This window comes from Stegostoma tigrinum, chromosome 15 (genome assembly GCF_030684315.1).
Source record: "Stegostoma tigrinum isolate sSteTig4 chromosome 15, sSteTig4.hap1, whole genome shotgun sequence".
Taxonomy (NCBI): Eukaryota; Metazoa; Chordata; class Chondrichthyes; order Orectolobiformes; family Stegostomatidae; genus Stegostoma; species Stegostoma tigrinum.
Window position 1 is genome coordinate 66,468,470 of NC_081368.1, and position 12,231 is coordinate 66,480,700.

Consider the following 12,231-nt stretch of genomic DNA (forward strand, 5'->3'; position numbering starts at 1 on the left):
AGTTTTATGGTGCGGTTGGGATTGGAGCGGAGGGCTGCACAGTCTGCGAGGGAGAGGTTGGAGTGGATGAGAGGGGTAGAGAGGTTGAGGCGATTGATGTCGCGATGGCAGTTGGAAATGAAGAGGTCGAGGGAGAGTATGAGTTTATTTTGTGCCTTGAATTAACTTTATTTTTGGGCTTTTCAGTACAAAAGGCTGCTTCGTCTTGACTTTTCCTCTTGTATGAAGTATGCCAGTTTTAAAAGGCACTGAAAGAAATCCTTGTATTTATATAATGCCATTGGAAGACCCAAAGTGCCAATGAAGCACTTTTTTGGATGGTAGCCACTGTTTCAGAACATAGAACAGTACAGCACAGAACAGGCCCTTCAGCCCAAGATGTTGTGCCGACCATTGATCCTCATGTATGCACCCTCAAATTTCTGTGACCATATGCATGTCCAGCAGTCTCTTAAATGACCCCAATGACCTTGCTTCCACAACTGCGTGCAACACATTCCATGCTCTCACAACTCTCTGTGTAATGAACCCGCCTCTGACATCCCCTCTATACTTTCCTCTAACCAGCTTAAAACTATGACCCCTCGTGTTAGCCATTTCTGCCCTGGGAAATAGTCTCTGGCTATCAACTCTATCTATGCCTCTCATTATCTTGTATACCTCAATTAGGTCCCCTCTCCTCCTCCTTTTCTCCAATGAAAAGAGACCAAGCTCAGCCAACCTCTCTTCATAAGATAAGCCCTCCAGTCCAGGCAGCATCCTGGTAAACCTCCTCTGAACCCTCTCCAAAGCATCCACATCTTTCCTATAATAGGACGACCAGAACTGGAGGCAGTATTCCAAGTGCGGTCTAACCAAAGTTTTACAGAGCTGCAACAAGATCTCACGACTCTTAAACTCAGTCCCCCTGTTAATGAAAGCCAACACACCATATGCTTTCTTAACAACCCTGCCCACTTGGGTGGCCATTTTAAGGGATCTATGTATCTGCACACCAAGATCCCTCTGTTCCTCCACACTGCCAAGAATCCTATCCTTAATCCTGTACTCAGCTTTCAAATTCGACCTTCCAAAATGCATCACCTCGCATTTATCCATGTTGAACTCCAACTGCCACTCTCAGCCCATCTCTGCATCCTGTCAATGCCTCGCTGCAGCCTACAACAGCCCTCTATACGGTCAACGACACCTCCAACCTTTGTGTCGTCTGCAAACTTGCTGACCCATCCCTCAATCCCCTCAACCAAGTCATTAATAAAAATTACAAACAGTAGAGGCCCAAGGACAGAGCCCTGTGGAACACCACTGACTTCCAGGCAGAATATTTTCCTTCTACTACCACTCGCTGTCTTCTGTTGGCCAGCCAGTTCTGTATCCAAGCAGCTAAGTTCCCCTGTATCCCATTCCTCCTGACCTTCTGAATGAGCATACCATGGGGAACCTTATCAAATGCCTTACTGAAGTCCATATACACCACATCCACAGCTCGACCCTCATCAACTTTTCTAGTCACATCCTCAAAGAACTTCAACTTTTCTAGTCACATCCTCAACTACTTTGTCAGACTGACGGTCATAACTCGATAATCTGTATTTATAATGTTGATTGGGGAATAAGTATTTTCCATAGCAATGGGGATGCTCCTTTAACTCTTCAAAACTGTACTGAGCTCTTTCACATCCATGACAGGACAAAAGTGGCATTCAGAAAGTCTGAAAGAGACTTGTACTTATTGTAAAGTAGTCTGTAAGAGTAGTATAACATGCTAACGTTATACTTTCAGCTCAATTTCTGTAATTTTGGCAATGTTCGTACTGAAAGGTCATGTAAACTTTCACCACCTCAACTTAATCTCATTCAATTTCATCTATTTGGGCATTTGTGACAGAGCACCATAGGAAAAAAGATTGTGTATCTCAACAGGTTTTCTGGTATTACTCACGACATAGTGCCACCAAGCAGATAACTGAAAGCTTGGTTTGGAATTCTAGCTTCTATTCAGTATTAAACTTGACTAAGTTTTATGCAAGTATACAGTTCATAGTAACTTGTATGAAGGGAAATGCATGTATTCTATGGTGTGTTTCCATATAAATTACTTGCTGCCAGATCAGAAATGTTAAAGCACTGAGGCACAGTTATGATAAGGAAATAGATGAACATTATATATGTAAACACATTTGGAATCTAGTGATGTATTTCAAAACTAAATATCTCATAATATTTTGCTACTTACAAAATAATGCAGTAATTTATTAGAAGAAGCAATCTTCCTCTTCAAGCATAGCGGTAACAAGGTGTAGAGCTGGATGAAGACAGGAGGCCAAGCAGCATCTTAGGAGCATGAAAGCTGACATTTCGGGCCTAGACCCTTCATCAGATTCTGATGAAGCACTATGAGATTTTGCAATATCTTTAAATGACCTTAAAACTAATGAAAAGTGTAATGAAGGAGCTGTAGCACTGTTGTAATAACAATGTATTTGTAGTCATTGACTGACATTGTCCAGAAGTAAAGGGATTCTCTCTGAATGATGTGATTTTAGTGATGCCTCTGCCAGTTCTCTTGTTTCAGTGAAGAAGGTATCTTTTGGCAAAATCTCAGATCTTGAAGAACTTGATGCTCGTTTCCTGTGATGAGGCAAAAGTTGATTCATGACCAAGATTGTTGATTTGAGGTTGATTAGAGAAGCAAATGATGGTATAAGATAGGGGTGGAGGTTAGATAGACCTTAGGATTAGGGTAAAAATTCGGCACAACATTGTGGGCCAAAGAGTCTGTACTGTACTGTGCTGTATTGTTCTATGTTAAGCCAGTCTGTAAACTTTTTAAACACCGTTAAAAGCCCCCATCCGTGGGCAGTGTTTGAATTGTTTGATCACTGCTATCACTGAACATCTTCCTCCCAAGACCTACTCAGGAAAGATGTCTTGGCTGCTTGTTGTTTTCATCAGTGCTTTGTTCGGGCTTGTTTAAAGTGATCAGATTTCACAAGTGACTAATTCCTGACCAAAAGTTGAACAGTTGCTGAAAACCTGCAAGGGGATGGAAAGAACAAGATAATTGGAGCCAGTGTTCGTAGAATCATTGATTACAGAAGATGTTCTTTGGCCCATTGAATCTTCGCCAACAAGAGCTTCTCTGTATCTACACAAGGCCAACTTGCCAGGAATTGGCCCATAGCCTGAACATTATCACCCAAGTGCTTATCCAAGTATCTTTCTAAAGAACAAAAACAAAGTTGCTGAAAAAGCTCAGCGGGTCTGGTAGCATCTGTGAAGGAGAAAACAGAGTTAACATTTTGGATCCGGTGACCCTTCCTCAGAACCCATGTGCTGCACCACTCCACTGTTCCACTTCATCCTCCAGTTCATTTGTCGTGCTAACGAGAAACTTTTCCTTTTCCTTTTAAGGCACCAAGGCCTACAAGATGCAACAACTCAAAAATACTCATGGCCCTCTGGAACCTACCTCTCCTTCCCTCTATCCCCACCCTAATCTTCCGCTGTCTGACGCTGAACGCTCTGTACTCAGCAAAGGCCTCAGCTTTATCCCTCTGCCTTCCCACCACCATCAGTTCTGAGGAAGGGTCACCGGACCCGAAATGCTAACTCTGTTTTCTCCATCACAGATGCTGCCAGACCTGCTGAGCTTTTCCAGCAACTTTGTTTTTGTTCTTGATTTACAGCATCCTCAGTTCTTATGGTTTTTGTCTTTTTAAAGTTTGAGGTTTTCTGCCCCAACTACCCTCCCAGGCAGTGCATTCCAGATTCCCACCACCCTCTGGGTGAAAAGATCTCCTGGTTTTCATCTCAAAGTCTTTGCCCCTTGTATTGACCCTTCAACTTAGCGCACCACCTGTTTTCTATCATCCTTATCCAAGCCCTTCATAATCTTATGCACCTCAAATGTGTGCCCCCTCAGCCTTCTCAGGTCTAAAGAAAGCAACCTGAGGTTCTTCAGCCTCTTGTCATAGCGAAATTGCTCCAGCTCAGGCATCTTCTTGGTGAATTTCCTATATGCCCCCTCCAGTGCAATCACATCCTTCCTATAGTGTAATGACTAGAACTGCAGACATACTCCAGCTGTGGCCTAACCACAGTTTTGTACTGCTAATGTTAGTGTCACAACCGATGAAGACAAGTGCCTCTGCACTGCTTTACTACCCTGTTAACCTGCCCTATTACCTGTTGTGTCAAATGATCAGGAGATAAGAGTCTAAGCTATTATTTTGAAGCTCTTCTGTTCAACATGCTGAGGGAATGTTGAATACCTCCATGAAAGAATGGAGAAACTTTCCATACATTAATGTTGGTGTAAATATTTTCTAAATAGCTTGTTCAGAGATCTAGTCACGTACCTCTGGAGCAGATGGGACTTGAACCAAGCCTCAGCTTCGAGGAAGGGAAACTACACTCTGTCACAAGGCCCATAATTAACATTGGTATAGCATTAGTCAGAATGTGAAATTTGAATAATATTTGAACAGTAGTTAATAATGTTACCTATGCACAGTTGTTCCAATGATTGTAAACTTCCTGACTACATATGATTCCTTACCTTCTGTCTACAGCACATCAGTAGCAAAGATTCATGCACAATTCCTCCCTTTGAAGTGAATGTTGAATCAATAATTTTGCTGGACGGTGGTTAAATAAGCAACCTTTTGCTGCTGATGATGTTACCAAGTTTTTTTTATTCTCCGAACAAACAGATTACATATCATGAAATATTCAGATTGCAATATAAATGCCTCTTGGCAGACCTGTTAAACCATCCAAAAATCCAGAAGCTTTATCCTATATGTGCAGCCCTCAACCGAAGTTCAGCAAAGAATATCCATTTTTTTGTCCTATAGCAAAAGCAGTAACTGTGTATTCTTTGGTATGAGTGGAAGACTTGCATGTAAAATAGAAGGAGTGCTTAGTGTCACAGGATGAGGAAAGCTCTCACATGTGTAACATGTTGAGTGGGGAAGTGCCTTGTGGAAGTTAGTGCCTTGCATGGAGGAATTGTAAGAAAGAAGGGACTGGGGGAGGTAGTAGGATGGAAACTATATCTGTTCATTCTTTCAGGCAGCTAGCTACAAGTTGCAATGATACTGTACTCCTGACTGCACTGCAAGACTCCTGGTGAATGGGGTAAAGAAATTGAAGTCACATGCGAGTGACTAAAAAGGCAAATGTGACCTGGAATATACTGTTTTCAAATCAGTCAAAAAGGACTGAACATGAAAAGATTTCTCAACCTTGAAGCATACTTTACTTTTGGTCTTTTTGATGCAGAAATTAGAAGTACTTGATGACGATGCAGCTGAAATGAGCAGTTGTGACCGTGTGACACCTGATGGTGAGCAGCTCCAGAAACAACTGTCTCTTAGGGTAAGGTCTGTCTCCATTAGAGGAAATTAGATTATTGTCCAAATATGTTACATGTTAACAGTTATTTATTTTTCATGATTTTTTTGCTGAATGAGATGTTTGCCAGAGTCAATGTTGAAAAGATGCCTTGGATTAGTTAATCATATAATGACCACAGACAACTGCAACAATGTTTGCTTATAATGCCAAGCTGATTGAGCTTGATGTTAGTGAAAATCTGGTGTTCAATTTTTCATTGTTTATATCAAGAATTTTTTGTCATCCTCTGTTTTCTAGGATGGGTTTCATTATGATGTTCCAAAGTATAGCATTATGTACTGGAGGATATTTGGTTATAACTACCCTCAGTTCGTAGCATTCTTCAAACATTTCTCCATTTTCACATGTATTGACGTCTTGAGTAACTTGCAGTTTTGTACAATTGTAAATTATAGTCATGAGGCTGTTTTGCTTAGATGTAATTAGGCAGCTCCATTGAGTCAGAATTCAAATGCTGTAGTCCTACGCAGACACTTATGTGAACTTGAGTTTATTTTCAGATTTTTTTCGTTTGTAGTGTTGCTTTGGAAATAGAAAAGGAAAGAAATATCCTGGAACAGGGTAATAAAGACAATTTTGAAACAAAAAGGGAAAAAAATAGAACCCAAGAGTAATTGTAGAGAATGAGACCTTATACTATCAAGCATTGTATTTCAAGAATAGTTACAAATGAACATTGATCTAATTTATAAATTTGACATTTTTTAAACAAAGAAGTAGCCGATACCAATGTCTAATATACTTGTACAGTCTTGTTATTGGAGTGAATACAGTTAGATCAAAAATCTGGGGCTGAACTGGACTGTTTACCACCTTGGTGTTAGATTTAACCCCAAGGTGAGCTTTTGATCTCAAGATTGCTAAATAGGCCTATGCAGACCTCCATAATATTACCTAACTCTCCATTCCCTTGGCTCCATTTGTGAATCAATTCCTCACCTACGCCTTTCATGCCCCCAGACTACTCCAATTTGCTCCAATGAATTCCTGGTAGACTTTCCATTTTCCGTCCTCTGTAAAATTGAGCTAAATACACTCCTGCCTGTGTACTAATATGCAATATGTTCTGTTCACCCGTCATCCACGCTTGGTGATCATCTTTGACTCCCAGTCAATCAGAGCTTTCATTTTGAAATTGTGCATGATTATGCTAAATCCTGTGTGGCTGCCGCACATACAGTCAAGGCCAGTGATCAAACTTTGCCACAGCAGAATAGGCAGCAGGAAGCATTGCTAATTTTATCATGTTGTGTGCCTTTTCTTGTTGAGAATGGACTCCTCAAAACCCAGCCCATCCCTTTAATCGAACCTTTGATCACCTGCCCCAATGTGACTTCGAATTAGAATTAGAACACTAACACCTGACGAAAGACTGAGGCTCTGAAAGCTTGTGTTTTCAAACAAACCTGTTGGACTATCACCAGGTCTCATGTGATTTCTGACTTTGCCCACTCCTGTCCAATATCAGCACTTCCACATCATCATAATCTCAAGCGACAGCACTCATGCCTGATATTTATATGTTCAGCCTCACCCTTGCACACTTAACACTGTTGTAAGCTTCAATCCCACATCTTGCAGTTTCTACACTGTATCAGCTGTTCAATCATTGTGGTAGCGAGGTCACCCAAGCACCTTGTAGCACGGCTATTGATATTCCCACCACCCATCCCTCCCAAAGCATTCGCCACATGGATGCTGGCTCGCTTGCTCAACATGTTTACATGTAATGGGGCCGCAATGAAGAATTTCTGCTGCTAGCATTGGTTAGGAACACTGGACAAGGGAAACATAACCACAAGGGCAAATTGTTCTTTTTCCTATTATTAGAAATGTTGAAATTTCTTCTTTTCAAAATTTTGTTGAGTCGGTCTGGGATTGCATGTGTGAAGCACGGAGAGGTAGGTTTAGAATTAATCGTGTGAGGTGAAGTTTGAATGATTTTAGCAGAGCCGGAGGCTGACTAACTGGTCACTCACTGACCGACAGACTGTCGAGAATAACAAGGCCTGAGATATCTCTGCCACCTTCTCTTCCATCTGGGTTTCTTGGCTGAGTGCTGTGCCATAGTGAGAGCTGGGTTGAATAGCATGGAGTGGGGCGCCACTCGTTCAGAGGTATTCTCCGGCGAGTATTCTGGGGTTCCTGACAAGTGATCCAGACAGTGGCCAAGTTTTAGAACATTGATGGTTTGTTCCATGTTGTTGCTTCAGGTGGCATGGTTCCCATCTGAGCTTGTGGCCACATTTTTGAAGGAAGTTAGCTACATGTGGAAACCTTGTCACCTCACAGATCCTGTAGTTAGTTGTGCTAACTTTGAACATGGTGGAACAGCTGAATGGCACAAAATGAAAGCATTCTTGCCCCTGTCAGGATAGCTGACATTCTACTGGCATAATGCTGTGCATTGGTCACACGGGTACTTGTGCACCCAAGCGTGTGCACTTGATACCTCACCCTGTCCCGTTCACTTTGCCAGTGTTTTGCATCACCATGTGCTGATTCCTTCAGCATCTGTCCTGTTACAGAAACTGCAAAGTCCCCCCTCCTGGCCTACGAGGCATCTGTTACATTTTGGATGCAATAACACAGTGAATTGGAGATACAGTGTTGGCAGTGCTGCCAGCTCTGGCTAAAACCAGTCAGGCACTGGAGGCTCTGACAGCTACTGTCCTGTGGCAGCAGGTCCAAACGGAGGTGATGGTACAGTTCAGTAACTACTATTTGGATGAATCACAACTGCTTCTGATACTTCTTAACTGAGGAAAAGGTAGACGAGTGGCTCTCACAGCCATTTCTGGAGTCAACCTTTTTTGTGAGCAGTGCCCCCCGCCCCCCCCCCCCCCCCCCCCCCGAACTCCAAATCCAATCTACCATCCTCTGAGAAAAAGAACAGGAAATGACATCACCAACCCAAGGAAACCTAAACAGATAAATAGAAACCAGGACATAACACCAGCGCTTCATCGGAGGCTCACTGATGATGTTACCTAGAATGGTGACGAAACGTCTGAAAACTAACCTTCCAGCTCAGCGAGCAAACACATCCAGATTTTGAATGTGTAATTGGTCATTGCAACTGAGGCAAGGAGATTGATGGAAGTATCATTTGTTTTTTAAAAAAACGCAGGTAAACATTTGTCCGAGCAACGGGAGTTCATTTCCTTGCTGTGTCCCCATGCTATCTGTATTGTATGCAATGTCCAAGTCTACGTTTTATTTTAATGCTGTTGCTTCTTCTTTTCAGAATGACAAAATTAGGTACCTTGAGAATGAACTGGAGAAACAAAAACAGAAATACCTCCATCTTCAGAATTTTACTACAAGTTTAGTTCTTGCAGTCAAAACAAATGACACAGAACAGCAGCAGGTAGGTCTGGTGCTGCAGCAGAGTGTGTACTATGATCTTATTCTTGACCAAATGTGCAAGGTTATTCAGAACGCTGCTGTGATGATGGTTTGAGAAAGATCAACATAAACTGGTTAAAATAATCAATGAGGGAGAAATGAAATAACTTCATAAATTCACAGTTAGTTGAGATATGCCAGTAGTTAGCCACATCGGTATGGAATAAGGCATGTGGTGAATTGCTCTTTGCAGGCAGCTGTGATCTAACAACGATAACACATTTGTGGTGTTTCTTGAATAAATTTTTAAAAATTGAACTTGTCCTGTTGAGTGCTGTGCAACTGTTAAATCAAAGGTTATGTTGTATGTAAAGCTTGATGTTGAATTTTACCTCGATTTAGAAAGAACATAGAACAATACAGCGCAGAACAGGCCCTTCAGCTTCGATGTTGCGCTGACCTGTGAACTAATCTAAGCCCATCCTCCTAAACTATTCCATCATCATCCATATGCTTATCCAAGGACTGTTTAAATGCCCCTAATGTTGCTGAGTTAACTACATTGGCAGGCAGAGCATTCCACACCCTTACCATTCTGAGTAAAGAACCTGCCTCTGACATCTGTCTTAAATCTATCACCTGTCAATTTGCAGCTATGCCCCCTCATACAAGCCGACGTCAACAACCTAGGAAAAAGACTGCCACTGTCCACCCTATCTAATCCTCTGATCATCTTGTATGTCTCTATTAAATCCTCTCTTAGCCTTCTACTCTCCAATGAGAACAGACCCAAGTCCCTCAGCCTTTCCTCATAAGACCTTCGCTCCAGACCAGGCAACATCCTGGTAAATCTCCTCTGCACCTTTTCCAATGCTTCCACATCCTTCCTGCAATGGGGTGACCAGAATTGTACGCAATATTCCAAGTTAAGCCGCACTAGCGTTTTGTACAATTGCACCATGACATCATGGCTCCGGAACGCAATCCCTCTACCAATAAAACCTAACACACCATATGCCTTCTTAACAGCATTATCAACCTGGGTGGCACCTTTCAGGGATCTGTGTACATGGACACCAAGATCCCTCTGCACATCCACACTACCAAGAATCTTTCCATTGACCCAGTATTCTACCTTCCTATTATTCTTCCCGAAGTGAATCACCTCACATTTATCTGCATTGAACTCCATTTGCCACGTTCCAGCCCAATTCTACAGTTTGTCCAAGTCTCCCTGCAACCTGCAACATTCTTCCACACTGTCCACCATGCCATCAACTTTAGTATCATCTGCAAACCTACTAACCCATCCACCTATGCCTGCATTCAAGTCATTCATAAAAATGGCAAACAGCAGTGGTCCCAAAACAAATCCTTGAGGCACACCACTAGTAACCAGACTCCAGGCTGAATATTTTCCATCAACCACCATTCGTTGCCTTCTTACAGAAAGCCAGTTTCTAATTCAAACTGCTAAATCTCCCTCAATCCCATGCCTCCACATTTTTTTCCAATAGCTTACCATGTGGAACGTTATCAAAGGCTTTACTGAAATCCACATACTCCATGTCAACTGCCCTACCCTCATCCACATGCTTGGTCACCTTCTCAAAAAACTCAGAGGTTTGTGAGACACAACCTGCCCTTGAGGAATCGATAGAAAGAAGTGATAGAAAATTTCTGATATGGGAAGTAGATGTTGAATTCAAAAATATTTTGTTACAATGAAGTTGCTTCAGCAGGAGATGGCGTGTTCTCCACTTATGCTGATCAGAATGCTGCAGAAAATCTGCATTTCATAGAATCATAGAATGGTCACAGCACAGAACGACATTCAGCAGCCATGCCCATGCCAGCTGCCTGCAAGACCAATTTATTTTATCCCATTCCTATACCTTACCCAGTAAACCCTGCAAATATTTTCTCTTTAAGTTCTTATCCAGTTTCTTTCTCAAAACCACAATTGAATCTACCCTCATGACTTTATGTGCATTCCAGATCCTAACTATTTGCTATGTAAGCTTCAGGTTTCCCACACATTGCCCTTGATTCTTTTACCTTGAATCTGTATCATCTAGTTCAATCATACTCATTCTTGTCTAGTTCGATCCTTAATGCATGTGATGTTCTTAACTTTCTCTAAAGTTAATAATCGCGAGTGTTCAAATAAACCCAAATGAGTGCAGTCCCTCATCTTGGGCTATTATGTAAATCTTGCACCCTCCATAATGCCTTCACAATCTTTCTGAATATTTCCCCATGACTGGATATACGACTTCTATTATATCAAATTATAGTTTTATAAAGCTACACTATAACTTTCTTACTATAATATTCCATGCCTCCATTTGCCCAGGATCTCTTGTGGTGTTTTAATCACATTGTAAATCTGTTCAGCTACTTATAAAAATTTGAACACACATATTGCCAGCTCTGTTTTAGAATATGCTTCCTTATGTTGTATCTCCGTGTTTTCCTTTAGTTCTCTGCTTTAAGTGTAACTTGTACACAACTGTTGATTCCACCATCAGTCAGTATTTTGTCTATATCCTCATGAAATCTGCCACTTTCCTCCTCACAATCCTTTTAAGTTTTCTGTTTCTGGTTGATTATCCTGTTTTCAAACAGAATTATCGAGTGCTTAAATTAGCTGTGTGAATTGTATGGGTCCACTCTATATAAATTCTAAATGTCTGTAACTTCTTTGGGGTATATTAGGAATTTAAAATGACAATTTAAAAAAAAAATAACTTTTGGTAAGCATTCTTACAAGATGAAGAGGATTTGATAAAATGCAAAATGATTGAAGTTCCACAAATTCTTGTTTTATGTTCTAGTTATTAGTTGTTTCTCAATCAGATACTTAGCTCAGTTCCATTTTCAGTTTTTGATAGCTGCTGACACAGGTATTTATAAAGAATGTTGACATTTTCTTATAGATGTTGCTGACAAACTTGCCTCCTGACACTGAATGCAACTTGGATTCACCTGGCAACCGGGAACAAAGCTAATTAGATTTCCTCTGTATCAGAGGATCTTGCTGAGTGTGAAACAGCCTTTTGGAAGTGGTAAAGACTTCTTTAAATTGTTTGTATCAATGTTAAATCTTTTACATATTTTAAAAACAAGACTGCTTGTGCTACAGCTTGATCACGAGATGAAACAACTGCAGAATAAAATGGATTTTGTTAGCTGTCGTTGTTTTCTTTGATTGGGAGGTGGGAGGCATTAGAGGCCATAGTTTGGCTAATGAACATTAAATGCTGCAGAGCATTAAAAACTTTGCCCCAAGTTTTCAATGGATACAGACATGCTAGTTACCTTTGGCTGCAGAATATCTACATGAAAATAATATTGTCCCTGCATGCAGGAATGTATTCTCACCATATTTCAACTTCAAATAGGGATGCAGAGTCCTGAGATCATGAAAGACGCTGTAGGTGCAGGGTATTTTATTTTACC

At 41.2% G+C, this 12,231-nt stretch overlaps 1 protein-coding gene across 10 annotated transcripts in view; it reads left to right on the forward strand.

The window, feature by feature from the left end:
- hdx (highly divergent homeobox) overlaps window positions 1-11,960 on the forward strand; it is a 90,093-nt gene extending 78,133 nt beyond the window's left edge. For all 10 annotated transcript variants that reach the window (XM_048544581.1, XM_048544584.2, XM_048544588.1 and 7 more), the window contains 3 exons: window positions 5,287-5,382; window positions 8,669-8,791; window positions 11,709-11,960. In XM_048544581.1, coding sequence (XP_048400538.1) covers window positions 5,287-5,382; window positions 8,669-8,791; window positions 11,709-11,780 — 291 coding nt within the window. In that variant the 3' untranslated portion in view covers window positions 11,781-11,960. The remainder of the gene's footprint in view (window positions 1-5,286; window positions 5,383-8,668; window positions 8,792-11,708) is intronic.
- Window positions 11,961-12,231: the final 271 nt, after the last annotated feature.